Raw genomic sequence first — 27,428 nt, forward strand, 5'->3', positions numbered from 1 at the left:
CCTTCGAAGTTTCTAACATTGTTCATAATAATATCCCGAGCCTGCATTTTCTGGATGTCTGCCTCCCCAGCTAGAATAAGATCCATAGGACGGAGCCTGTATCCAGTTATTGTCATACCGCCGTGGCAGCTCACACACACAAGGCCTATGCAAGTCCAGGTGCTGAGTAGCGTCATCCATCCTTGGGACCATCCCAGCCGGTCGGTACATATCTGATGACTAAGTGACTGAACGAACAAGCTACGTGTGGGATTGTCAGCCAGCTGCTTCACCGTGCCAGACCATCATGTCCTCGTCTTTCACATGAGTATTTTGAGTTCATTTTCTCTGAGGTCATGTCTGGGTTATAATTTTTCTGATGAAAACTCTTTTTGTTTTAGTGGCTGCTATTAAAGGAGAAGCCAAGAAGGAAAAGGTCACAACCTTCCTACCGACAACAGGTAAATGGGCAGGTGCTTCTCCCAGCTCACTCTGTCTTGGGCAAATTCCTTGGCTTCTCGGAGCCTCAGTTTCTCCATCTGTAAAATGGGGATTGTGTCTATAGCTCAAGCTCTAACAGTCACAGGTACAGTTTCTATGAGTTGCTCATTGCTTTACGGTTCAGGGAACTCCTGGATTCTCCTGATCTTATTAAACCCACAAAGATCTTGACATTCTATGAGCGATGGAAGATTTCACAATGGGAGGTATTGTCATATGCCGCCATCATCGCCTTTGAAATAAGTCCATCTTTCTTTGCAGTTTTTTTTTTTCTTTTTTCTTTTTTGGCATCTGGGCAAGATGGTGAGTGCATTCCAACATCAAGCACACTTCCGGGCCAGGGCCCGGGTTTCTGTTTCTCGCCTTTTGCTAAATGCACGGGGTAAATGTTTTGTATGCTTTTGCTTTGGGGGAGTGAGATGGGGATTACTCTTTCTTTTTGAAATTTCACTTACTTTTAATTAGCACATTCATATGAGTCAAAATGCAAATGGTGCCAAGTGTGTAAAGTTGAAATGCTCTCCCAGCCCACCAGAGGACACCGTTTATAATGATTTCTTGTGTTAATTTTCTTTTCTTTTCTTTTTAAAAAAATGTTTATTGTTGACAGTATTACTGTCTCCCATTTTCTACCTTTTTGCTCCCCTCCACCCAGCCCAGCCCCACCCCAGGCCTTCCCCATGCTATTGTCTGTGTCCAGGGGTTATGCATATAGTATACACTAGAGGCCTGATGCACGAAAATTCATGCGAGAGTAGGCCGTTCTTTTCCCCGGCTACGGGCACCGGCTTCCCTCCAGCACTGGTGATCCAGGCTGCTTCGCTCCGGCCATTGGCCAGCACTCGGGACCCAGGGGGCTTTGCTCCAGCCCTGGCTTCATCGGGAAGGACATCTGGTCTAATTAGCATATTACCCTTTTATTATTATAGATGTTCTTTGGTTAATCTCTTCCTGTCCCCTCTCCCTACTTCCTGCCACTGAGATTTGTTACTGTTTCATGCATCCATACCTCTGGATAGATTCTGTTCGTCGGTTTATTTTGTTCCTTAGATGCCAGTTATAAGTGAGATCATGTGATACTGGTCTTTCTCTGACTGGCTTATTTCGCTTAGCATGATAGCCTCCAGGTCCCTCCAGGGCCCAGAGGGTAAGAGAGCCTTCTTTTCTACAGCTAAGCAGATAATTTCCAATAAACATGTCCCCTGTTTGAGCCTCCAGTTTCCTTCTCTTTAAATGGTAACAACAATTCTGCTGTCCAATTAATAAAAGGATAAAAGGTGATAGAAATACTAAGCCAATGCCTTCTATTTTAAAGTTACTAGAATGTTGGCCTTTTGGTGTAAAGAGAGAGCACTCGTTGCTGATGGTCTGTCTAAAAAATGGTTTTGAAAAAGGCTGTGGAGTAGCATCCTATTCAGAAACCCCTGCTTTAGGCAGTTCAAGTCACACTGCAAATATTGTTATCAAAACCCACCCAAGGGTTTGTCATTGTAAAAAGGGGGTGGTGGAAATAATTTTTTTCTGGGAAAGCAGTGGTGTTTCAGTAAAGTTCTTGGTCCCAGCCAGCGTGGCTCAGTGGTTGAGCATCAACCTATGAGCCAGAGGTCCCGGTTCAATTCCCCGTCGGGGCACAGGCCTGGGTTGCAGGCTCAATTCCCAGTGTGGGGCGTGCAGGAGGCAGCCGATCAGTGATTCTCTCTCATCATTGATGCTTCTCTCTCTCCCTCCCTCCCTCTTCCTCTCTGAAATCAATAAAAATATTATAAATAAATGAAGAGAGAGAGAGAGTGAGAGAGAGAGAGGAAGGAAGGAAGGAAGGAAGGAAGGAAGGAAGGAAGGAAGGAAGGAAGGAAGGAAGGAAGGAAGGAAGGAGAAGGAAGGAAGGAAGGAAGGAAGGAAGAAAGAAAGAAAGAAAGAAAGAAAGAAAGAAAGAAAGAAAGAAAGAAAGAAAGAAAGAAAGAAAGAAAGAAGAAAGAAAAGAAAAGAAAAGAAAAGAAAAGAAAAGAAAAGAAAAGAAAAGAAAAGAAAAGAAAAAAGAAAAGAAAAGAAAAGTTCTTGGTTGGGAAGATGGCTCAGGGCCCACGATTCAGGTGTAGGGATCCCGCGAGCCCGGCAGCCTGTAGCATCCCTACAGCCTGGAGATCAAACCCAGATCCCTTCTCAGACCCTCATCCCTTGCCTGTATGGAGGCCTCTGCTTCCCGGCCCGGTGACAGGCACAGTGGTCAGTGCCGCCCGGAGGCCTTAGAGCGGCTGCTTTAGGCGGGCTCTCAGGGAGAGCTGCTCAGAGGGAGAGCTGAGCTCTCCACCCGGAGCACGGCCCGTTGGAAAGCTCTGGGCCTGCTGGATGGTAGATGTGTGTCTCAGGCTTCCTTTTGTGGTAACATAACCCCCCCCCCCTGCACAGCCATATTGTAAAAGAGGGGAACCATAGCCCCCCTACCTCTCACCCCAAAGCTCTGATATTTAACCCAAAAGCCTGATAATCGGCCGGACCAGCTTTCAACAGGGTACCTGGAAAGCAGGGGGCAACCCAAGTGTCCGTCCACAGGCGAGTGGACAAAGTGTGGGGGTTGCACACCATGAAATATTATCCAGCCCCAAAGAGGAAGGCGATCCGGGCAGAGGCAGCGACGTGGGTGGGCCTGGAGGACTTCGTGCTGAGGGAAGCAAGTCAGCGTCAGAAGGATGAACACCGCATGCTGTCGCTTCCATAGGAATCTAAAGTAGTCAAACTCAGCCCGGCCGGCGTGGCTCAGTGACTGAGCGTTGACCTATGAACCAGGAGGTCAGGGCACATGCCCAGGTTGTGGGCTCGATCCCCAGTGTGGGCTGTGCAGGAGGCAACCAATCAATGATTCCCTCTCATCATGGATGTTTCTCTCTCTCTCTCCCTCTCTAAAATCAATAAAAATATTTAAAAAATAAAATAGTCAAATGCACAGAAGCCGGAGGGAGAAAGGTGATTGCCAGGGGCTGGAGCTGGGGGAGGGGAAGCAGGGCCACCAGCCAGGCGTGGGCATTAGGAACATCGCTCCCCTTTTTCATGGGCCTCGGAGTCCTCACCCTTCCCAGGGAGCGTTGGGCAAGATGCTCGTAAGGATGTCATCAATTGTGTGAGGCTGTGCTCCCGTGATGCCATTTGAGTCCTGAAAACTTGCATTGCAGGGTCTGGCAATGAGGGAGCCGAGAAGGAAAAAGCCGGGGCTTTCCTTGGTGCGACAGGTAACGAGGCCTTTAGTCCCGGCTGTGACACTGTAACCCGGGAACACCCGTCTCGGCTTCTCCGAGCCTCGGTCTTTCCATCTGTGGAATGGGCGCAAGGCACTTTCTCCACCGGAAGGCCACATGGAAAGTAGTCATGGCAACTAGAATAGTAACAAGTGCTGTGTGATTAAATGGCATCTCATCCACAGCAATGGATCTTCCAGATCTCGGCTTTACGTCACTTCCACGGTCGGGGGGCCTTCTCCATCCCCTAGACCAGGTTGGGTGCTCGCGGCACCGCATCGTTCCCTGTTTGATGCTCCTCACGTGCCATTCACGTGACTCTCCCTCCTCCCCCCTGAGCCACAGACAGTAAAAGCCACAGACGGGGAGCTGGAGACCTGGTCCTTTTCCTTGACCCATTAACCCCACACCTCGCACACTGCTCGGCCCTCGGGGAGTGTTTGTTGAAGGAACGAAGAATGACTGAATGCCTCGGCTTTTCAGAATCCCTTTGACACGCCCTTCCTGGATGCCACCAACTGCCGTGCGGGCAAGTGGCCTAATATTTTGAAGGCCCGGGCTCTCAGCTCTAGGAAGTAGGTCCTGACCCCTTCCTCAGGGGCTCAGATGTGCAAATTAGGCAAGTTTCTCTCCCTCTCTGAGCCTCGGGTTCCTACCTGAGTAAAGGGCGAGGCAGATGAGTCCCCCACATCGGAATCGCCGGCCTGTTCTTTAGAAGGTGCACGTCAAGGCCGCTTGTGGCCCCGGAGACCAGAATCTCCAGCAGCGACTTGGAATCGGCCTTTTCACATGGTCCCCAGTGACTGTCACGGTCACCGGCCTGAGGACCGCGCAGTGCAGGCCTCGCAGGCTCCTCCAGCACATGGGGCTGGGGTGGGAGAGGAGGCGCCTGAAGGTGAGCCACCAGGACCCCTTCTCTTCCAGAGCTGCCTGCGAGGGCGGTGGACCTGTCCGCCCTGAACCTGACGGAGGTGGTGAACGGCATGCTGAGCAGAGCTTTAAAAGGTCAGCTTTTCTTGCCCAACCGCGTGGCTCGGTGATTGAGCTTCGACCTATGACCCAGGAGGTCACGGTTTGATTCCTGGTCGGGGCACATGCCCGGGTTGTGGGCTTGATCCCCAGCGGGGGGTGTGCAGGGGGCAGCTGATCAGTGATTCTCTCTCATCATTGATGTTTCCATCTTTCTCCTTCTCCCTTCCTCTCTGAAATCAATAAAAATATATTTAACAACAACAAAGGTAAGCTTTGCTGGAAAGCATCATCCAGGCCCACCTCGGCCTTGGGCCAGTTTCTCCGCTGGACTCTGTGGCCTGGGGCCCACGCGTGAGCCAGCTCCCCTCGCTCAGAGTGAGGGGGTGTGGTCCTCGCTAACTCGGGCGGGAGGGAAACACCGGTGCAGGAGCGCTGCCAGCACCGTGAGAGCTGGCCTGTCCCACAGCCAGGTGCCCATTTCCGGTCATGACTGTCTTCAGAGAGAACTGTCCTAGATCCAGGGCCGTTCATTCAACAGTTCTTTACAGAGCACAGAAAATGCAGCCAAGTGACGTGTATTTTTGCATTTTTTAATTTGCTTTTATTTTATTTTTTAAGTTACTTTATTAGGTGTTCGCTGTGTTATTAATTTCTGCGATCGGTTTGCGAATGTATGTTGCTATTGACTTTTGTCAGTAGGCGTGTGTCTGTTTCTTTATCTCGGTGTCGTTGGCAGATCGCAAGAAATTCTTCTCCTTGCTCAGCATCACGTCCTACAGCTCCTTCGCCTTCCACAAGCTCTCGGTGGCCGTTTACAACAGTGAGTGCCTCGTGGCGGCCATCACGGTGGGCGGTGCACCCGCAGGGACAGGCGGCGTCAGGACCCTGTGCGGACTGTTTGTCTTCACAGTTTCTAACCTGAAGACGGTGGACCAGGCCAGGTTCCCCACGCGGTACTGCTACTGCTTAAGCAATCGGACCAATGACCTGTCAGGTGGGCGGTACTGCTACTGCTTAAGCAATCGGACCAATGACCTGTCAGGTGGGCGGGACTACCTACTGCTTAAGCAATCGGACCAATGACCTGTCAGGTGGGCGGGACTACCTACTGCTTAAGCAATCGGACCAATGACCTCTCAGGTGGGCGGGACTACCTACTGCTTAAGCAATCGGACCAATGACCTGTCAGGTGGGCGGGACTACTTACTGCTTAAGCAATCGGACCAATGACCTGTCAGGTGGGCGGGACTACCTACTGCTTAAAAGCAATCGGACCAATGACCTGTCAGGTGGGAAATTGTGGGGTGAGACAGGAAGGGTGTTGCAGATCATGTAGAAGTTCGTAGGATAACAGGGGGCAAACAAGTCAGCAAAACCATTACTCAACAATGTGGCCTTGCACAGCTCTTGGGGTTGGCAGACAAGGATTTGGGGGAAGAGGGCAATGGAGGAGAAAGAGGGTTTATCACGGCAGGTCCAAAAAGTGTTCTGCCTGCCAGAAATTAAGACTTTTTAAAATAACGAGTGGCATTTGTATGATTGTTAATATTCCTCAAATCTCTGAACTGAATCAAACTTGTAAAATTGACTCTGAAATATCCAAAGATAATGTAGTTTCCCCTTCAAGTCTCAGAAACTAAGCTCCTCAATCTGTCTTGCAGATTTCACAGCCCTGCTGGTGGACATCATCGGGAATTCCACCAGCTACCTCACCGAGATTTTTAAGTCGACCTCTATCCTCTCAGGTGGGTTTATCTTGAAGACACTTGGCAAATTTGAGATTTGGCATCTGCCATGGAGTATAATCAAACCCAGCGGACCACCCCAATCCGTGCCCCAGCCCCTGCCATAGGCCAGGCTCCAGGAACGTTAGCGTAAGTTTAATTTAGACAATCGGTGTGTCTCGTTTCAACCACCAGCACCTGCAGGTTCCATCTTCCCGTCAGAGCTATTCCTGGTTCAGAACATTGGAGGATGAATCCAAGGCTCAACGTTGGGGGAAATCTAGGCAGATTCAAGGAAACAGCTTCTGTTGGACAGCTATGCTCCCATTTTAAAGATTAGAAAACTGAGGTTCAGAGAGGTTGACTATTTTGCTCATGGTTATTCAGAATTCAGACTGAGATCTATGTGGAGCCAAAGCCCATGGCTACCGTACAGCTGAGAAAGACATGCCTCATTTATAAGGTGGCGTCACATAACCTCTAGGCAGTTCCCCTGGGACCCACTTTGCAAAGCACAGAGTTAGTTAGCAGCCCAACACTTGGGCTCATCAGGAGGATGGCAGCTACACTCTGGAGAAACTGCTGTTTTAGAAGAAGGGAGACCGGGAGAGAGAGATAATGACAGATGTCATTAGGTACATGTACCAGGGCGTCTTCTAAAGGCTTATTCCCTCATTGTAACGAGGACGGCACCCTATACAGCTACAACATTTATCACCACTTTACACGTGAAACTGGGGCACAGAGAGGCTGAGTGACCTGCCCAAGACCATTCTGCAGAGATAGAATTCTAGACCCAGGTGATCTAGGCCTGACGTTCATGCCCTTGGTCACTATGCTAATTCATATGATGATAGCATCACATTAGCGGCAACAATAATAAGTATTATAACTCTTTATGGAGCTTTTCTGTCAGGCATCATACTTAGAGCTTTATGCACATCTCATGGTGTCATCAACACCACCTTCCTAGGGCCGTGCGACCACCCGCCCACAGTCCCTAAAGGGACAAGGATGTTTAGGGACTCAGAAGCTTTCGGACGTGTGAGGGTCTAATAGGGTGTCTGCATCGTCCATGACCCAACCTCCAGCAGCATGAGGGCGGCCTCATGTCATCAAAGACGCCCTATTCGATTAGCAGAGGGTGACCCTGACCACCACGTGTGAGAGAGAAAGACGACAAAGAACCTCACATCTGTCAAGTCAGGTTTGGCCACCAAATGAGTTTGGTACCAAAATGACACAAAACCTCCCATCGTACAGAGATTTGGGAATTTGCAAATTGCAAATAAGGGACTGGGATGAGAATGTTCACCATTTTAGAGGTGGGTAAACTGAGTCCTAGAGAGGTCAAGCAGTTCGCCCTTGCTCAGGTAGCTAGGAAGTGGCAGGCTGATGTACCCGGGGGAGCTGACCCCAGAGGCCCTGCCCTTAGCCATTTCATTATCCGGCATCCCACCCCCACAGCCCCCCGAAAAGCAGCCCTGCCTTCAGAGTGAAGACACAGCCTCCCTTCCCACAGCACCTGCGCTGGGCATTTCTAGCTTCATTTCGTTTCCACCGAAGACGCTGCAGCTCCAGAGCCGTTGCTCAGTCTCATGTGCTGCTCGTTGTCTTGCAGTGAGTCAGACGAATGCCTCCGACTGCATCTTCATCTGCGTGATGACGGGGAAGGCAGGTGAGCCAGCCGGTCCTGGGCAAGTTCTCTGAGCTGAGACATAGACGCAGCTGCCAGCAGGCGGCCCAGATGGAACCTGTCGGTGGGGTCTTTGCAGGACGGAACCTCTCTGACTTCTGGGAGTTGGCGGAGAAATCTCCGGTCATCAATTACACCTTCACCAGCAGCCTGGCCGAGGCTCCAGGTGAGTGGAAACGGCCCGGACACCGGCTCTAGAGTCTCCAGGCCAGGCTCCCTCCTGGCAAACAGAAAACAGAAGACAGAACGCTGCCCGCAGGGTTTTATTTAGCTATCCTGGGTTAAAAAGGAGGAATCCTCCCCTGACTCGTGCGACAAGCAACTGATGTTGAGTAGCTGCCGCCTCATCCCCCCCCCCCCCATAGGAGGGCCACCTTCCTCCTGTTTGCCACAGTCCTCTCTGCTCCCTGTTGCCTCGCACTGGGCTTCTGACAGCTTCGCCTTCTGTTCACTGTGCTTCTGCGCATGGCTTTTTCAGAGGCTGATGTTTTAGATTAGTTTGTCATTCAAGGAGAACCCGTCTTTTTGGTGACATGTGGTGCTGGTCCGAGTAAGGTTTGAGTCTCTGCATCCTAAATATGTGCTGTGCGATGATGACCTTCCAGTGATGCAACAGTTCTTTATGTCCAAAGTGACAAAAATGTTACAGCTGCCAGGGGGACAGCTGTGGCTTCCAAGCTCACACCCACAAGCCAGCAAACACCGCCGAGGACAAGCCCTCCACGCCCAGCCCGGAGCACCAGCGCGTCTGCTCTGAGAGCCTCTCCCTGGACCGAGGTGCCTGATCCTTTAGAGGGAGAGCAGGCGGTGAACACAGACAGACTTCCTGAACTCCTCGCCACGGCCACGGCCACGGCCACTCCGGGCAGCGTCTCCCCCACCCTCCCAGGCTCGGGTAAGATTTCTCACACTTTCCTCTCCTGCCCTGTTCCACCCTCCAGTGAATATAGTACAGAGGGCTTTCTAGGACCCTTCACCCAGCATCCCCCAAGGAGAATCTCTTACAGACTTGAAATATATTGTAGCAAAAAGGTATTTTTATTTCAGCAAAGCATTTAGCAACGTCTCCCCTGAGATTCACACAAAACGGTGAGATGCACTCAGCACTGTATGGCAGGGGTAGGTTAACGCGCGGCTGGCTGGATAATGATGCCAAGAATATGTTAATGACGCTGCCGGCGTGAAAAGCTACCGCTGATGGTGGGCCAAGAGCATCCTCCTTCCCCACCATCTCTGTGGACACATCCATGGTATTTGGGCTGAAGGCACAAAAGGCATGCTTATCCTATTTGGAAATAAGATACAACTGGGATGACTCTTTCAGTCAATGAGATCCAGCAATGGACCGGTCATTTACTCATCCATCCACCCATCCATCCATCCATCCAACCATCCATCCACCCATCCATCCGTCCATCCATCCATCCATCCATCCATCCATCCATCCATCCATCCATCCATCCATCCAGATGTAGTTTCTACCAGACACCAGGCTGGCTGCTAACAACACAGCTCTGTCAACGTTTCCTTTCTTCCTGAGCTCACAGGCCAGGGATAGAGACACAGGCAAGTAAACTGAGAGCTGTGACCCAGACTCCAAAGGGTTCTTGTCCCGGAGGCCCACGGAGGTAAGGATTGATAAGTCGGGCAGCAGGCCTAGAAGAACACATAGGCAGTAAAATCTCAGACATTCCTCAGAGCAATATTTTTTCTGATATATCACCTAGGGCACAGGAAACAAAAGAAAAAACAAACAAATGGGGCTACATCAAACTAAAACGTTTTGCACAGCAAAGGAAGCCATCAGCAAAATGAGAAGACAACCCACTGAATGGGAGAACATATTCGCCGCTACATCTGATAAGGGGTTAATATCCAAACGTTATAAATAGCTTATGAAACACACCAGGAAAAACCCCAAAGAATCCAATTTAAAAATGGCCAAGGGACCTGAATAGACACTTCTCTAAAGAGGACATACAAATGGCCAGCAGATATATGAAAAAATGTTCCACGTCACCGATCAGCAGAGAAATGCAAATTGAAATCACAATGCAGTATCACCTCCCAGCTGTCAGAATGACTGTTATCAATAAATCTACCAACAGCAGGTGTTGGTGAGGATGTGGAGAAAAGGAATCCCTCGTGCACTGCTGGTGGGCATGCAGACTGGTGCAACCACTGTGGAGTTTCCTCCAAAAATTAAAAATGGAACTGCTGTTTAACCCAGGATCCCCCTTCTGGGAATATATCCTAAGAAACCCAAAACACTAATCCAAAAAATATATGCACCCCTATGTTCACTGCAGTGTTATTTACCACAGCTGTGATCGGGAAGCAGCCCGGTGCCCACCAGTGGATGGTGGGTAAAAGGCGGTGGTGCATGGACACAAGGGCATGCTGCTGGGCTGTGGAGGGGAGGACATCTTGCCTTTTGCGGAAGTGGATGGACCTGGAGAGTGTGGTGCTGCCGGCAGTGGGCCGGTCAGAGGGGACGGGGCCATGTGGTATCACTTATATGTGGAATCTAATGAATAGAATAAACTAACAAACAAAATAGGAACAGACTCACAGCTGTCAGGGGGGAGGTTAGGTGAAAAAGGTGAAGGGATTAAGGAAAAAAACAACCACCTCATAGACCAGCCGTGGGCAAACTACGGCCCGCAGGCCGGATCCGGCCCGTTTGAAATGAATAAAACTAAAAAAAAAAAAGACCGTACCCTTTTATGTAATGATGTTTACTTTGAATTTATATTAGTTCACACAAACACTCCATCCATGCTTTTGTTCCGGCCCTCGTCCAGTTTAAGAACCATTGTGGCCCTCGAGTCAAAAAGTTTGCCCACCCCTGTCATAGACAGACAACAGTGTGGTGGTTACCAGAGCGAAAGGGGGTTGAGGCAGAGGCGAGGGCAAAGGGGGGATAAATGGTGATGGAAGGAGACTTGACTTGGGGTGGTGAACACACATACAATGTACAGATGATGGCTTATAGAATTGTACACCTGGAACCTATATAATTTTATTAACCAGTGTACTACTGTCGTGAGAGGTGGCTACAGGGGCCGGACTAATAAGGTGGCAAGTACAATAGGGTCTCGAATGGGATGAAAAGAGTCGGGCAGCAGGATAACAAGGATGGGGAAAAGGAATCAGCTTATCAACTAGAAAAGTCCTCAGTCCAATAGCCGGCATCATGAGACACAAAGCTAGGACGCTTTACGGTGTAACAGACACGTGATTCCTAGTGGCCAGAGGAACGATAAAAGTCCTCGCTGGATTCCGCACAGAAGTGCTGGCTTTATGTGCACAAAACCACACAGCTTTCATGAACGTTTTTTGTTTTTTTTTAAAAAAAGCATCTTTAAGTCAATGAAGCAATATACCATTTTCTGGATAAGAAATCTGAATATTTTGAAGATGGCAACTGTTCTCAACTTAGAGGTTTTACATCCTCAGGGGATTCGTTTTGTAAAACTTGAAAAAAATGAATTTTAATCCCTACCATGGGAATGGACTAGCGCGAATCGCTAGCGGTTACTTACAAGACCAGCCAGGGAAGGTGTGTCTTCATCACCATCCTCTGATGCTATAGGGAGTCATTATGATCTCCATTTCATGACAAAACTAAATAGCATTCAGTAACTTGCCCCAAATTTTACAGCACGGGGGACCCTCTGGGTCCCCTCACCTCAGCCCCATCACCTTTCCGCTATGACACGTGGTTGGAAATAATGGCGAGATGGCTGGGGCGTCCGAAGGGCTTGCAGATGTTTCTATATTGATAGTTAGGAAATGAACGTTAGTTTGTCCACGTATTCCAGTTCTTGGTCGCCTTTGAGTCCCTAGATTATCTAGATTATGCAGGCACCGTGCATTTACCCTGCGATTACATTTCCGTGTCTTAGCAATTTTATATCCAAATCGAAGTGGTCAAGCATGTAAATGGCCTGTTACTGTCACTTGTGCAGCTACCAGGAGGGCGGCCGGAGCTCCATGGGTGACAGACGGCAGGCAGGCCTGGGCGTCCACACTGCCCGTCCCCCGGGCTCCAACCTCCAGTGAGGAAACACCTGGAGGGCCTCCCTGGGAAGCGCTTTCCTCCACAGCGACATCGCCCGCAAAGGCCAAGGACACGGGGACCACGGGGAGCCTTTCGGAGCCTCCTGCCGGGACACACGGCAGCCCTTCCCAGACCAGCCCCACCTCGGGTAAGAGAGGATGTTCTCCCCCAAACCCCCCGCTTTAAAAAATATATATAATTGATTTCAGAGAGGAAGGGAGAGGAAGAGGGAGAGAAACATCAATGATGAGAGAGAATCATGGATCAGCTGCCTCCTGCACACCCCACACTGGGGATGGAGCCCACAACCCGGGCATGTGCCCTGACTGGGAATCGAACCGTGACCTCCTGGTTCATAGGTCGATGCTCAACCCCTGAGCCACGCCAGCCGGGCTATTTTTACTCATCGCTGCATCCTCAACGCCCTGCCTGGTCCCTGGCTGGATAACCAACATGGGCTGCCTAGGGCAGGGCTGGTGGCCCGGGGCCCCTGAGCAGTGCAGGCTCACCTCTCTCCCATCTCACCCCAGGGACACTCACCCCGGGCACACAGACTTCCAGTCCCACCAAGGCCCCGGCCCCCCGGTATCCACAGACAGGTAAGACGTGCGTGCGCTGGGAAGGGGGCCCCAAACCGGGGCAGGGCCCGGTGGGCCGGAGTGTCAGGAGGCGGACAGGGCCGGCTGTTGTACTTCATTGGCTCCGCAGGAGAACAGGCGGGAGGGCCACGCCTCGCTGTGCTGCTCACTTGCCCCGTGAGCCTGGGCAGATCGCCTCCGCCTTCGGGGTCACAGTCTCCCCATCGATTTCGAGAACTCTTTATCCTTCAGGTGCTGTGACTCTCTGCTTGTGAGGTTAACCCAAGGCCACTTCGTTTGGAATTTTGAGGCCATACTCGCTCCTTGCAGGTGACCTTCTGCGGCCATTGCCCCCTGCAGAGGAGCCAGCCCTGGTCCCGGGACCCCACCACGTTCATGTCTCAAGTAGGTCCCAGCACTTGTCACTCCTGTCGCTCTTGTTGGTTTGGGGCGAGGTCGTGCAGCACCGTAAAAAGAGGTGTGTGTGAGCGATCCAGAGTCAGACTCTGGGACCCGCACCCCAGCTCTCCCAGTTCCCGGTGAGGCGGCCCCAGAACCCCGTGCCTACGGCCATATCGCGGGAATAACAACCATCACTCGGGCCCTGGAGACGTCCTGTTCCCCCAGGGCTTTGTCTGAAGGGAGACAATGTGTGTGGAAGTGGCTTGGAACCGGGGCTCCGTGTGATTTAATTCAGCCGATTGTTGTTGAGTGAGCGCCCGGTGAGAAGGCGCCGTGCCCTTGGCGAGTGGACGCTGTCCTAACGGGCGCGATGTTAGAATGGAAGGAGGACAGAATGACTCCGAAATTCAACCCCCACGTTCTGGGTGCACTTGGCCTTTCTTCTGTTTTCAAGGACGCCCCGCCTTCCCCAGCCCTGCGCACTTCATTCTTGTGAAATTCCAGCCGCGGACAGCCTCCCGGGCTGGGGCTGGTGGTCAGAGGCCCGGGCTCCGGTTTCTGTGGTTTGTGCTGTGCTTTGGGGTGACCCTCCTCCTTCCTGTTTAGCCGGTTTCCATGAGGGAGAAATGGATCTGAAGGGAGTCCTTCAGAGCTGACTGAGCCTCAGGCCCTCCCTTCCCGGAGGCCTTTCCAGACCGGCTTCCTGATGTCCCTGATGTCAGCGAGGCTTTCTTAAACGCTGGCGCCTGCCCAGCCTCTGTTCCTATCGCCCCATCGGCCTGAACCCCGCCCTCAGCCTGCCGTGAATGGGCCCCTCACACACAAAGACGGGATTGTGCTGCCGCAGGAAATGGCAGCCCCCCTCCCGGGATCCACAGAAACTTGCCAGCGGTGCAGACGGGACAGTGGGCAGATGGACCTCGAGAAAACAAGTTGGCTGTGTCTGGATCTTCACTGTTACCGGCTCTGGAGTCGGCTCCGACTCCCGGAGACCCTGTGAATGAGCGACGGGCCACATGTCCCGTCCTCCCAGCATGCTCAGCTCCTGCAGACTCCTGCCTGTGGCCTCTCTCATGGAAGTCAGTCCAGATCCTAGTTCGTCTTCTCTTTTCCTGCTGCCTCCGATATTCCCAGCATGATCATCTTTTGCAAATAACCCTGTCTTCTAGGTCTACCTGTATCTATAGCTATTGCTTTATTTGATCTATACCTACATATCTATATTTACTTATATAGCTCTATCATCTATCTATGAGAAAGCCTATAGAATAAAAGGCTAATATGCAAATTGTCCCCTTGGGAGTTCGACCGGGAGACTGGGAGTTCGATCGCTCACTATGACGTGCGCTGACTACCAGGGGACAGCGCGGAACATGGCAGGTGACCAGCAGCAGCAGGGTGCTGAGGGAGAGAGAGAAGGAGGCAGGGAGGCCAGCTGGCAGGGAACCTGATCGGCCCTGATCGCCGGCCAGGCCTAGAGACCCTACCTGTGCATGAATTTCGTGCACCGGGCCTCTAGTCTAAGTGTAAAATAACAGGGTTCTGGCATCTTCCAGTATGTGATTCTGCCCATTCACAAAGTATGCCACCAACTTTCTGACATCCACTCATTCTTCCACTGGCTAAGTATGTATTGAGTTCCTCCTGCGTGCCAGGCACCGGGTCATGCCTATTCTCACTTTCTCTCTGCAATGATTCTGCAGGGCAGGTCATGTTATCTTCAACCACTTTTAGTGAGTCCTTCCTAGTAAAGAGTGACTCTGCTTTGAGCCCAGGTCTATCTCATTCCCCAGCCCGTTCAGTGTCTCAGATCCCTGTGGGACATTTACTCCTCAGTAGAACCGTGTCTGGTTCCCTCCAGGAACTGGATCCCACTTGTCCTCCTCCGACCTCTCAGACCTGGCGCAGAGCTTTACGGGGCAGCGGGTGAAGGACGCCAGGCTTCCCCGTCTGTCTCAGAGCCGCCTGAGGTCAGGGCAGGACCACAGCCACTGAGCACAGAATCTAACAAAGGGAGACCCTGTGCACACTTTTGTTGACTCCACTGGTCTGGGATTGTGTCTTCCAGGATGTCCTCAGCAGCTCCTCAGAGAAGGGCCCCTGACAGCCGGGCCCCTCCCCGGGGCCGCCCACAAGCTCACCCCCTGCCTGATGGAGCTGTGCCGGTTTTTCCAGCAGTGCCTCTGCGCGAGCCCAAGGAGGGACCCCAGGACGGAGGCCATGAGGTAACCTGGGCCAGAGGCCGCTGGTCCAGCATTTATGCGCGTCCTACTCTGCACTGCTTCTCTGCAGGCACGGACTGCAGACGGGCGACAGGGGCGCCTCAAGGAATGGACTCCCCAGTGAGTTCTTTGCTAGATTGTCACCTTCTCAAGAGCCAGGATGGAACCTTATCCATTTCTGGTCCCAGAGCCAGGTGCAGAGCCTGACATAATAAGTACAGTTGAGCCGAGTCTGATCGAGTGGAGTCGAGTTGACTTGAACTGTGTCCTACCTGGTGGAATGGTCTCAGAGGACTGTGAGTGGTCCCCAATACCTCCGCCTGGTGAGATTCGCTAGAAGATAATAATCAGAGGAAGGTCTGTTAATAATCTAAATGACAGGTCTTCCAGAAACCCCTCGCTGTCATTTGCAGGCCAAATGAGAAGGTTGAACCAAGAAAATTAGAAGGCAGACCCCGTTTTCTATTAAGAAGTTGTAGGCGTGGGCACCTTCCCGCCCGGGGATGCTGACATACTGTTCTGTCTTCTGGAATTTATTCTTGGCTGGAAACCCAGAGCCAAACAACATAGATAACTAGTTCTGCTCCCCGGTCTGAGGTCAGCCTCCCAGACCTTTAATGTGACTTTCAAAGTCTACTCGTTCTATCCTTCAGCTCTTCCAGGCTCCATGATCCACCGGCTCTGAGCCTCAAGGTCAGGGTTGCAGCCTTTTCCCATCACCCCTTTCTGGCCCTGGTCTTGGGTCCCTTCATGAGTGTGGCTGTTTCCCGCACCCAGAGAGGGCCATGAGCAAGACGCACAGCCTGCAGGTGTTAGCACGGTGGAGGCATTCCCTCCATGGCGAAAGCAGCAGCGTTCTTGCCGGCACTGCCAGGCTGTGGTGAGAGCAAGTGGAGCTGAAATGGAAGCGGACATTGAATGGTCCCGCACAGGGCCCGGCCGCTGCACAGTGGCTGCTGGAGATACCCTCGCGGTTGGCGGTGCCTCCTTCTCTCCTCCACTCTCATGCCAAGTTGGAACCTCAGCTCTAGCCTCCTTGGTACGTTGTAGCTGTGGCACCAAGTACCCAGTGGCCGTGTCAGCTGTGGACCAAGCTGGACACGTCAAGGTTGTTGACCGAGGTTTGGAGATGTCACCGTGAGAGTATGAGTCACACGCTCACAGCCAAGTACCCCTGGCTCAGATCCACACTGCTCTTTCTCTGCCGTGTGTGTGTGTGTGTGTGTGTGTGTGTGTGTGTGTGTGTTGTGTGTGTGTGTGTGTGTGTTGGGGGCGGGGGGACAGCCGGGGGAGGCCGAGTGGTACATTTCCCATCTCCCAGAATGCCTTTCCAGCCGTCTCCTGTAAGTTCATTCAATGGGAGATACTGGCAGGAGATTGGAGGACAGAACAGAGGAGAGAGATACAGTGATTGGTTGCTTCCGGCATGTGCTCTGACCAGGGCTGGGGATCAGACCTGCAACCCAGTTACATGCCCTTGACTGAGAATGGAACCCATGACCCTTTGGTGCAGGCCAACGCTCTAACCACTGAGCACACTGGCCTGGGCCATTATGACTTTTTAAAATCCTGGTTGTCTCCTAACAGCCACAACAGATAGCGATTGCTCTCAGCTCTGACTTAAACTTTCAGGTACTGCCTTGAGTTCTATTCCTGGTTTCTGAAGAACGCAACCCACATCTGCCAGGAGGCGAAGAGGGTGCCCCACTCGCGCAGTGAGTACACGGCCGGGCCGTGCTGTGACGGCGATGAAGGCTCCTGGGACAGGGCCTGGCGCTCTGAGTGCGTTTCCTGCCTCTGCAGGGGCGGGGGAACTCACCTGGTCATTGCTGTTCCAGACAAGGAGTCTAGGGCAAGCATGTCAAACGCTAACACAGGCCAAAGACACGAGGCAGGCGGCCCGCGGTGCGAGTCTGACATGCTTGGTCTAGGTGTTCCCGATTCCTCTGCACCTAACAGTTTGATATCTGCAGTAGGTGTTAAAAAAGAAAAAAGCTGGAGTCAGGCAGGCCGAGCACTGCTGCTTTCTGTGTGTGACTTTATTCCTCCCGGGCCCCATGAAGCTAAAAACACAGACAAAGCAAAATATCAGACAGAAGACACCCCCAGGAACACCCCCATTCCCGACCCAAGCAAAGGTATACAAGTAATTCAAGCAAAAGAGGGCACCCCAAGCTGCTGGAAGTGGGGTGTTTGGTCCCTCTCTCCTCCTCCCGATGGCAAGGAAGCCCCGTTCGCTCTCAGGGTGCCAGGCATCGGCTTTGTCTTGTCTCCCACTCCTGCCGACAGAAGCGCTGATCTCGCCTGCCTGGTGCTGAAGCCAGTGCCTGGCCGTTCCACTGTGCCCTCTAACAGCACCGTCTGGTCAGGGGACTCTGGTTTTCCAAAAACCACGGAATTCTATGGAACCCTGTGAAAACGCCTTCCTCATGAAACCCAGTGTAAGCCAGGCGCTCACACGGCCCCGTCTTGGCAATGTTTTCCATTAGAAAACAAAAAACGTTTAGCCACCCAATCCTTCCTGTGGCTCTTAAGGGACATCCAATGAATACCATGACGACACTTCTTAGACACTCTTCTTATTCGTTTGCCCCCGTCTTCTCTCCCTTCTACCAGCTGCCATCTCAAAGCCTCATCCACGCTTTATTGTCCACCTACCACTCGGCAGCCCCCTAAAACCACGCTTCCTGGCTCCCCTGTGTCCACGTGCCTCCTCTGTTTATTTTCATTTCCTTTTGCCTCAATGCTTTCTTCCTTCTCAACACATTCCCTTATTTTGATATTTTAGAGAGAGTGGAAAGGAGGGAGGGTGGTGGAGGGAAAGAGAGAGAAACATTGATGTGAGAGAGACATATCGATTGGTTACCTCCCTCGTGCACCCCGACCAGGGCTGAGGATTGAACCCTCAACCCTTCAGTGTGTGGGCCGACACTCTAACCACTGAGCAACACAGCCAGGGCTGTCTTCTCTTTCTGTCATCGCCTTTTCTCTGCAGCACAAAACCCAAGCCTGGGAGTGGCACGTGGGGGCTCAGCAGTCAAAGGAGAAATCCCTTTCCCTGGCGCAGGTAGAACTGGGAAATCTTGCCAACTACTTATAATTGAACCAGTGTCCCGGTGCACGGATTCGTGCACATTGAAAGGCAATTAATTAGAAGAAATATTTTAATATCGCTATTCCTGTCTTGCTAATGAAAAGAAAATAGGATTTCACTGAGTCTCCTATCTACTTACTCCAGGATTTCTGTGAGGATCAAATGAGATGAGGCACGAGAAAATGCTTCACAGACATTTGGTTAAAGTGTGAAATGTTTGCATCTGGCTATAAAGCAAGTCGGGTTCCTGGGCTGAAGAAACTCCAAGGAGGCTAGCCGTCGCTAGGGAGAGGAAGCCGGGCATTGCTATGTGATGTCATTACCCGGTGCCCACAGCGACCGTTTCAGGCTGGGCTGGGTTGTGGGTCGCATTTTGCACCGTGGGGTCTTGGAGCGTTAGCTGCGATTTGGTGGGCTGTCACTTTAGGGTGGTGGTGGGGCCTGTGTCCCCCTTGGGGGAAGCCGAGTGTTGGTTTGTGGGTGCCAGGTCCGTGGTGCCGTTTATTTTTAAATGGACAGTGTGCATCATGACAGCTCCTGCGTTGAGAGTCTGCCCCCTGTGGTCAGTGTGCGTCATAGCTACCGGTTGGGCGGATGGACACTTAGCCTTTTATTTATATAGATAGCTCTTATTTTGTCCTCGTCACATTAAAATCGGTACACAAACAACATATTACATTTACGGAGCAGCACAGGAATGAGTTCAGATTACTTTTATGCAAACTGGGGAGATGTGTGGGTACAGCGGGAATTAGAAAAACATCACTGAACAGAGATCCGCTTTCGACTCAACTTTGCTGCTAACGAGCCAGGGGGTCTTGCCCACGTTCTTTCTAATTGTGCGGGGGAAGGGAGGGAGTCTGGGCAGCTCCCGGCCAGTCCCTGCCCCTGGCACACACCGCCCCCTGGGAGAGCCGGTGCCCTCAGAATCGATGTCTTTGTGGCATCTCCTTCTCAGCCCTTGAGCTCCCTCTTCTTCTTTTCTTTTTCAGCCTTAAAACAACGATGCCTGGAGAACATCTGCAGGTCTGTGTGAGCCTTGAGAGAACAACGGGACCTCACCATGAACCCAGCCGTCTCTTCACCCTGGCCCCTGGCCCCTGGCCCCAGTGGGCTGCACTGGCAGGAGTCACCGGCCTCAGCTAGACCAGGGGTGGGGAACCTTTTCCTGCCCAGGGCCACTTGGATATGCACAGCACCATTGGAGGGCCATACAAAATGATCAGCTTAACATTAGCCTGCTGTATTGGTCAAGCATGTAATTAGCTCCCCCCCAATGCCCCGGCAGGCCCAGACCTAATGATTCTGTGGCTTTATACCAGCGGTTCTCAACCTTGGCTGCACATTAGAATCACTTGGGAACCTTTTAAAAATCCTCCGAGATGAGGCCCAGAAATCAGGATTTTTAAAAGATTCCCAGGTGATTCTAACGTGCAGCCAAGGTTGAGAACCACTGCTTTATACAGTCCTGGGCCGGGCGTTCCCACCCTGATAGATCACCAGCTCATTGGAAGCGGTTCTTTTGGAAGCAGCATTTCTTTCTCTCCCGTGGACCCTCGGGAAATATGGAAGCGGCGGGGTGGGGGGAGCGGCGGGAGGGTGGAGGCCGTCAGAAGCCTCAAGGTGAATGCAGTCCCACCAGCCCTCCTGCTGCCCAAGGTCACAGAAACCTGGTCACTCCGCTCCGGACACTTCCATGATGCTTTGCAGCAATTAATTCCGAGCCTGGAGCCCCTGGTCTCCCCGAGTTTAAGGGGGAGGTGCCCCGCCCCGAGCTGAATGCGTTCTGATTGGGGGATGGAGAGCAAAGAGGTCTGGGGGTGCTGTGTGTCTGTGGCCACGGCGCTCACTGATGCGGTAACCGAGACGGGCGGTTATTGTCCCGCTGTCGAAGGAGACTTGGCAGTTACACGTGTGACATCATTAAACGGGATTCTTCCTGGAGACAAAGGCGCAGGTGCTCTTCTGTCCCTTTCATTCTTGCCCAAAGAAGAGCCAAATTAGCTAGAGAAAGAGGAGGGGGAGGAAGGGGTGGGGAAGAGGGAGCAGGGAGATGGGAGGGAGAGGTGTTAACGCAGTGGTTCTCAGCCTTGGCTGCACATTAGAATCACCTGGGCATCTTTTTAAAATCTGATTTCTGGGCCTCGTCCTCCGGAAATTCTGTTTCTTTGTTACTAATGTTGTGGCCCCACCCCGTAACAAAGAAACAGAATTTCCGGAGGATGAGGCCCAGAAGTCAGGATTTTAAAAAGATTCCCAGGTGATTCTAATGTGCAGCCAAGGTTGAGAACCACTGTGTTAAGGGGAAAAGAACATAGAGATGGGGGGGGGGTGGGAGGTGATAGGGGGAGGGGAGCAGGGAGATGGGGGGGTGGGAGGTGATAGGGGAGGGGAGCAGGAGGGAGGTGTGTTTCTCAGTCCCTGTGTGAGTCCCCGAGTGTGTGTGCACGTGCCTGTGTCCGTAGGGTGCGCCGTGCTGTGGCTTCCTGTGTGTGAGAAGCCGGGCGCTGTCATGGTGCAGCCTCTCCCTCCGGGCCTGAGTCCTTGTAGCACCTTTACTCTCACCCTGTCCCACCCCCAGAGAAGAGAAAGGCCGAAGCCCCACAGCAAAACCCATTTGGCCCCAAGTGTTGGGAATAGTGAGGTTGAGGGGCAACGAATTCTTCAAAGAAACCATTCAGGGGGCTCGAAAGGCTCTACCCCCCCTCCCTCCCCCCCCCCAGTGTCACTGCTGGGCGGGCCCTGGGTCCCCAGGAGGCCGGGAGACCCAGCAGCTGAGGGTCGTAGCCGAGCTGACCCGAAAGCCCAGAGTGTCCCGTCACGTGGGCCGGGACAGACGCCTCGACCTGGAGGTCACCACTCGTCTTGTCTGTGATGGAGCTGATGCTGCACCTGCTGGGGTGGGGGTGGGGGTGGGGGCGGATGGCAGGGCAGACTCCTGTGGACACACCTGATTGTGGGATGTGATGAGCGCTCTCTACAGGTGCGTTCTCCTTGTTAAACTCGGGGAAGGACTTATTCTTGAGGGCCATGAAGGTAAGGAGCCCACTGCCGCCCCCACACTTCGCCCGGCTCACCTCACTCTCCATCCTAGTGGGACTGTCCCCATAGGGTGGACTCAGGAGCGGAGCCTGAGCAGGGAGCTCCATGGCCCACAGGTAACCCGAGACCAAGCCTGGCCCGGCCCCCAGGAAGCCTGGGTACAAAGCCCCCTCCTGCCCTGCTCCGTAGTTTAGGAGAAAACCCCTGAAGGAGCGAGGCATCACGTTCCCAGCCAGGAATGTATGAGAAGAATCATTGAGATCTTGCTGAAGGATTAGCTAAACCAACAAAGCAGGCCTCTTCCTCAGGGAGAGCCAGGACTTTCACCGTCTCTCACCCCCCAGGTCACCCATCTCTCATCCCCCAGAGACCCCAAGGCATAATCCCGGCCTCCGGGCCTTTGAGGTGTGGGGGGTGCGGAACAGGGAGCCTTTGTTCTCTAATGAGAGCCCGGTGCTCCCTGAGGCTCAGGGGCGACCTCTCTGGAGCTGCACCTGCTGAGCCCCTCAGAGGCAGCCCACCTGCCACTCATGGACGCGGGCCTCCTGATGAGAGGGGAGGGTCACATGACCCGGGTCTTTCCTGGGCGTATAAAGGGCTCGTCCCCATCTTGTTCAAAGCTGCCAGGATCATTCGTCCAACTCCGTCCCAGGAGACCTGCACGGTAGGTAGGCACCCCTTCTCCTGATGGGGGGGTGGGCAAGGAGGGAGGCAGGGAGGGTGGGGGCAGGAGAATAAAGGCAGAACTGGGTGAAAGAAGAAAAGAAGGAAGGGAGTCGGGAGAGAGGGAAGGAGAGAGGGAGGGAAGGGGAGGAATGGATAGAGAAAGACGGGGGGGATGCGGGGGGCTGCTCCCAGGGGTGTCTGAGACCCGGCGCTGCTCCCGGGCGTAGCCAGCAACTGAGGGCGCCCCAAGCCCTTGTCCGAGCAGCAGCAATGCCAGGGAAACACCGCCAGGTGAATTCACTGGGGCACCCATCACAAGGCCCTGCAATCACTCCCCCCCCCCCCCCCGGGGCCTGGAGTGGGAACGGATCCTGCAACATGGCCGGGCTTCCCCAGCTCCCCCTGGGCCAGGGGCGCTCCGTATGTACCAGGCTTAGCCCTTTAACCTCCCGACACCCCATGAGGCACCGCCACGTGGGCATTTACCGCCACAGAACGCGCTGCAGCAGCTTCCACGCCTGGCTCAGGGCGCGGTGAGGGCAGAGCCTGAGCCCCACCCGGGTGTGCCCCGCAGACAGGCCCCGCTCTAGGGCCTCCCCACACTGCGGGGCTCGGGGTGTGCAGACCACAGCGAGGCCTGGGCCCCTCAGTCCCGCAGGACAGCACTGCCCACCTGCTCCTCCCCCAGGGCCACGGCAGCCCAGCGGCTTCCGGTGCAAACGAGGAAAAGGCATCTTTCCTCCAGATGGACACAGCCCAACCCAGGGCCCTGACCTGGCCACCAGGGGGTGCTGGGTGCCCAGGAGGGGGCAGCCCTGGCCCTGTCCCCCCCAGATCCTAGTGTGCCTGTCCCATCGGGGCTCCCTCACCACTGCTGGGGCCACCTCGGTTTCCCTTTACTTAGCTCAGCCGGGGGTTGTGCCTCGGGCCTGCCGAGCAGGTGTCACAAATGACCGGGAATTGAACCACGACCTCCTGGTCCATAGCTCAACGCTCAACCGCTGAGCCACGCCGGCCGGGCGCACCTTACCCTTTGCGTTCGTTCAGCCCACATTTACTTTACAGCCACCAGGCTGTGCTAGGCCCCGGGGAGGCTCAGAGCAGCGAACCCACAGCCTACAAATGCCGCCTCCTCTGAACGCCTTCCTCAGTACCAAGCCCCGCCCTCCAGGTAGAGTGGCCTCCACAGCCCTGGGCGCCTATGCAGGGCCTTGGGGACAGGGGCAGCCTCCTCGTCTGGGAGGACAAATAGGAGGCAGTGCCCCCCGACCCCCCCACCGCCCCGGTGGTGCAGCCTTGCAGGGGGCAAGCTGAGAGTTGAGCACAGGCTGCGTTTCAGCCCCTCCTTGCTGGCTCAGGGCCTCACTCTGGCCCAGTGTGCGACATGTAAGGCCGTCCCCAGCAGCCCGATGCGCCACGGGGTCACATGATCACATGGTCACACTGTCTTATCACACTTGGTCCTAAAAACACGCTCTAACGCAGAATAGCCGTCAACCATCCTCCGTCTGACATTCTTTAAGGAGTAACACCCCCAGGAGTTGAAATCATTCTAAAACCCCTCTGGTCTGTAAGGTTTTTTTCTTCCCGGGGAAACGCATGGCTGACCTGCTTGAGTGCAGGCAGCACCCACCAGGGTTAACAGCTGACTGAGCACAGGGCAGCGGCGACTGACATGGTGGGTTCCTGGCCCCTGTCCACCTTGGCCCTTCCCCCATGGCAGCCCGAGGCACAGCTCTCTGACCCCTGGGACAGCAGCAGAGTGTTCAAATCCCTCAGAAGCCAAGGCAAGGAGGAGGCAAGAGGGAGCATAACTGGCTAGCAGGCAGCGCCGTCACTCCACGGCCAGATTTCTGCGCGTCACGGATGCTGGTGGGAAGGCGCAGGCCTGCTGAATAGTGTAGCACAGGAATGCGGCGGCGGCAGTGTCACGTGCGGGTCAAGTACAGCTCAATTGGCCCCAGTCAAAGCGGAGCGCCGGCTCAGCTGCCTCCCTGCCAGGGGCCGGTAAACACGGCACAGGTGAGGCGTGTTATCCTCACCTTGCGGCCCAGGATCCCTGCCACCTGCCTGACACACAACGAGAGACCGTGGAATGAACAAGATGTTTCTTCAAGGAGCACCCCGTTAAGTTTCCATTTTACAGATGGGTAGACTGAGTCTCTTTGGTGGCATAGTGTTAGTTAGGGGCGAAGCCGGGACCAGAAGCCTTTCAGGCTTTCTCCTTGGCCCTCACTGCCTCGTGGGACAAGGGCCCCTGTGGGTTCTTATTTCGGGGGTTTCGGGAAGCAGACTCGTCACGCCCCGCCGGCTTCTCTCCCAGGAGGCTGCTCCCGTCCCGCCTCGGTCCGTCCTGGGCTCCACGATGGCCGCGCTTCTCCTCATCGGCATGCTGATGGCCCCGGGCGCGGGTGAGTGCTGGTATTTATGCCGCCTTCTGCTTAGCGTGTGATTACTTAACCTGATCCCTGGGACCGATCGTCGAATTGCGTCTGACCTGCTCCTGCCTGCGCCATCCCCTTGCCTAGTGAGGGATGGACAGCAAGGGCGCATGAGGAGCTGTAGGTTTGATGCAACTGACCGCTTGGAGCGCGCTGTCTGCATGCGGCATGGAAGGCGAGGTGGGGAGCCCGGAGCACAGGCCAGTGGCCGGTGAGCGATCTTCTCTCCGCCTGACAGCACCCCTGCCCCTCGCCTTCTTTCTCGTTCGCACATTTGTGTTGCTCTCAACACCCAGCCCACTTCGCCCACTTCTTTCCTCCTGTAGGAATGGCCAGGGTAGAAGGTGAGAACTTGCACCCCTCGCTCTAAACTTGGTCCCATGTCACCCAAACCTGGTCATCGAAGTGATTTCTTGGCAGTTGGGGTAGCAACAGCTCCACTTGGAGTCTTGGTTTGGAAGCTGAGTCTAATGTTCTTTCTCGTTCGCACGTGTGTGTCGCTCTCAACACCCAGCCCACTTCGCCCACTTCTTTCCTCCCACGGCGGGGTGGGCACTGTCCTACCCGAGGTCAGTCTGTATCTGGGCCTTCTTCTCCGTCCGTTCTCAGCTTCAGGGAAACTCGACCAGCACACCCTCCCCGCTAAGGCAGTGAGGGTGAGGCGAGGGGATCCACAAACATCACTGGTCGTTTATTTTGACCACGACCCAAGTCAGCGGACAGTACAAGAGGCTGCTGGTTACCCAGAAGCTTGTCAGTTGAAATTACAGCATCACCTCTGTGTAAGACTCAAAGTCTTCCCTCAGGTCCAGACCCGCCCAGACTCCACCCGAGACCTTCTTTCTCGGCAGAGAGGACCAGCCGCCTCGACAAGTTGCTGGTTCAAGTAGGAGGTGGTTGGGCTGAGCGAGGCAGGGGCCGGATCAAGGAAAGCCTGTGGTCAGTGGGTCTCAGTCTCACCTGCAATAATAAAAGGGAAATATGCAAATCGGCCAAACGACCAAACACTCTATGACATGCACTGGCACCAGGCCAGCCAAGGCGGGTGCGATGTGATTGGGGGGGGGGGGGGAGGGGCACCATGGCCACCATCGGCCCATGATCACAGGGAGGCCCAGGCCGGGGTGGGCCACCCTCTGCATGGCGAATTGATGATCGTGGGAGCCCACAATCGATCGCCCCACAGAGGAAGGCCAGGCCAGCCAAGGAAATCGCACCCCACCCCTGTCGCCAAAAAAAGGGAGGGGACCGGGGGGAGGTGACCGTGCAGGGAACGGGTGGGTGGGGGAAAGTGCCCCCAAAGATGGCAAGCAGTGGCAGCGGCAGGGGTGGAGCCAGCTGCCGGCAGCTGGGAGAAAGGAAAAGCCCCGATAGACCCTGATTGCCGGCCAGGCCTAGAGACCCTACCCGAGGGGTCCTGGATTGCGAGAGGGCACAGACCGGGCTGAGGGACACCCCCCCCCTGCATGAAATTTGTGCATGGGGCCTCTAGTTGTCTATAAAATGCTAATGAGGATAATACCTACCTCACAGCATGGGCAGAGGGTGCTGTGTGCAGAAGGAAGCCAGGAACAGTCTGAATGTGAGTCAGCTTCGCTCATGGCCACCTTTTACTGAATCGGGAGCATTATTCTGGTGAAGTTCCTCCTCATGTTCTGGTGAAGTTCTTCCTTATGTTCCTTCGGGCCTTCTGTCCCCCCTCCCCCAGCCCTCTACACTGAGTGCGCCAGTCCAGTCCAGCCAAGCAATCGCACCCCACGCCTGTCGCCAACAGAGGGAGGTGACCGGTGGCAGAGATGAACAGTTTAAAATCCAGGGTGACTCTTTAGGCTGCTACTGAAGATGTGTGGGCGCCGATATCCTGAAAGCAGGGAGGAGCGTGTGTGCCGGGGGCCAGCATCCCCTGTTAGCACCTGTCAGTAACGGGGTCCCCTCCGCCCTCCGGAACAGGGTCCCCGTGACCAGCTGCACAAAGGAATGCCGGCGAAGGGATTGTCAAGGAGCCGGCAATATTTTTTTTTAAATATATTTTTATTGATTTCAGAGAGAGGAAGGGAGAGGGAGAGAGAGAGAAACATCAATGATGAGAGAGAATCACTGATCAGCTGCCTCCTGCACGCCCCCTACTGGGGATCAAGCCCGCAACCTGGGCATGTGCCCTGACCGGGAATCAAACCGGTGACCTCATGGTTCATAGGTCGAGGCTCAACCACTGAGCCATGTGGGCGAGCGGGCCATGTTTCACGGTGGCGGCTGGAGTATTCTTAGCTGCTGGCAGGTATGCTCTCTAATAGTTGCTGAGGCCATTGGGCCGAATGCACCCAGCGATTCCATGGGCTCTGGGATAGGATCTCAAATGGAACTGAGTCCCCAGCGCCCTCCTGCTGGGGAACCTGCCTTTGTTTCCCTTCAAGCGGCCGCCAGGGACACCCCCCCCGCAGGGCAGGCGCCAGGGAAACAGCACCGGATCGGGTTTGTGGTGGGTCCCCGCTGCCGTCCTGGCGGGGTCCTGGCTGCCACCCCGGCCTCCGCCAGCCAGCGGGCCGGCACGTTCATACCCACCCCTTCTCCCCCCCGCAGGGAGCCACCCTCTGGACACCCCGCACCGTCCGCACGAGCTGCCTCCGGGACTCTCAAAAAACCTCAGTGAGTGTCCCTTGACCTTTCCCTGGGGACTGGCGGGCAGGACGTTGTCTGGGGTCTTGGCAGAGAAATGACCCCCGATGAGCCCACCGAGAGCCGCTTCCTGCTGGACGCGGGCAGCAGAGGGATGGAGGGGGACGCGAAAGCCTCTCCCTCGCAGGAGCCTGGACTCTGC

General features: G+C 54.2%; 2 protein-coding genes across 2 annotated transcripts in view; both read left to right on the forward strand.

The window, feature by feature from the left end:
- Nucleotides 1-19,589, forward strand: part of HHLA1 (HERV-H LTR-associating 1) — a 20,604-nt gene extending 1,015 nt beyond the window's left edge. The window contains exons 2-16 of the mRNA XM_023748336.1: nt 381-440; nt 3,648-3,704; nt 4,635-4,715; nt 5,419-5,502; nt 5,593-5,676; nt 6,344-6,427; nt 8,028-8,084; nt 8,182-8,281; nt 8,759-8,997; nt 12,696-12,764; nt 13,074-13,148; nt 15,007-15,093; nt 15,214-15,370; nt 17,000-17,082; nt 19,454-19,589. Of these exons, the coding sequence (XP_023604104.1) occupies nt 381-440; nt 3,648-3,704; nt 4,635-4,715; nt 5,419-5,502; nt 5,593-5,676; nt 6,344-6,427; nt 8,028-8,084; nt 8,182-8,281; nt 8,759-8,997; nt 12,696-12,764; nt 13,074-13,148; nt 15,007-15,093; nt 15,214-15,370; nt 17,000-17,082; nt 19,454-19,497 (1,361 nt within the window). The 3' untranslated portion in view covers nt 19,498-19,589. The remainder of the gene's footprint in view (nt 1-380; nt 441-3,647; nt 3,705-4,634; nt 4,716-5,418; nt 5,503-5,592; nt 5,677-6,343; nt 6,428-8,027; nt 8,085-8,181; nt 8,282-8,758; nt 8,998-12,695; nt 12,765-13,073; nt 13,149-15,006; nt 15,094-15,213; nt 15,371-16,999; nt 17,083-19,453) is intronic.
- Nucleotides 19,590-24,534: 4,945 nt separating this feature from the next.
- Nucleotides 24,535-27,428, forward strand: part of OC90 (otoconin 90) — a 19,559-nt gene continuing 16,665 nt past the window's right edge. The window contains exons 1-2 of the mRNA XM_023748337.1: nt 24,535-24,580; nt 27,191-27,256. Coding sequence (XP_023604105.1) covers nt 24,535-24,580; nt 27,191-27,256 — 112 coding nt within the window. The remainder of the gene's footprint in view (nt 24,581-27,190; nt 27,257-27,428) is intronic.

The sequence above is a fragment of the Myotis lucifugus genome, unplaced genomic scaffold (genome assembly GCF_000147115.1).
Source record: "Myotis lucifugus unplaced genomic scaffold, Myoluc2.0 scaffold_1283, whole genome shotgun sequence".
NCBI classification, from domain to species: domain Eukaryota; kingdom Metazoa; phylum Chordata; class Mammalia; order Chiroptera; family Vespertilionidae; genus Myotis; species Myotis lucifugus.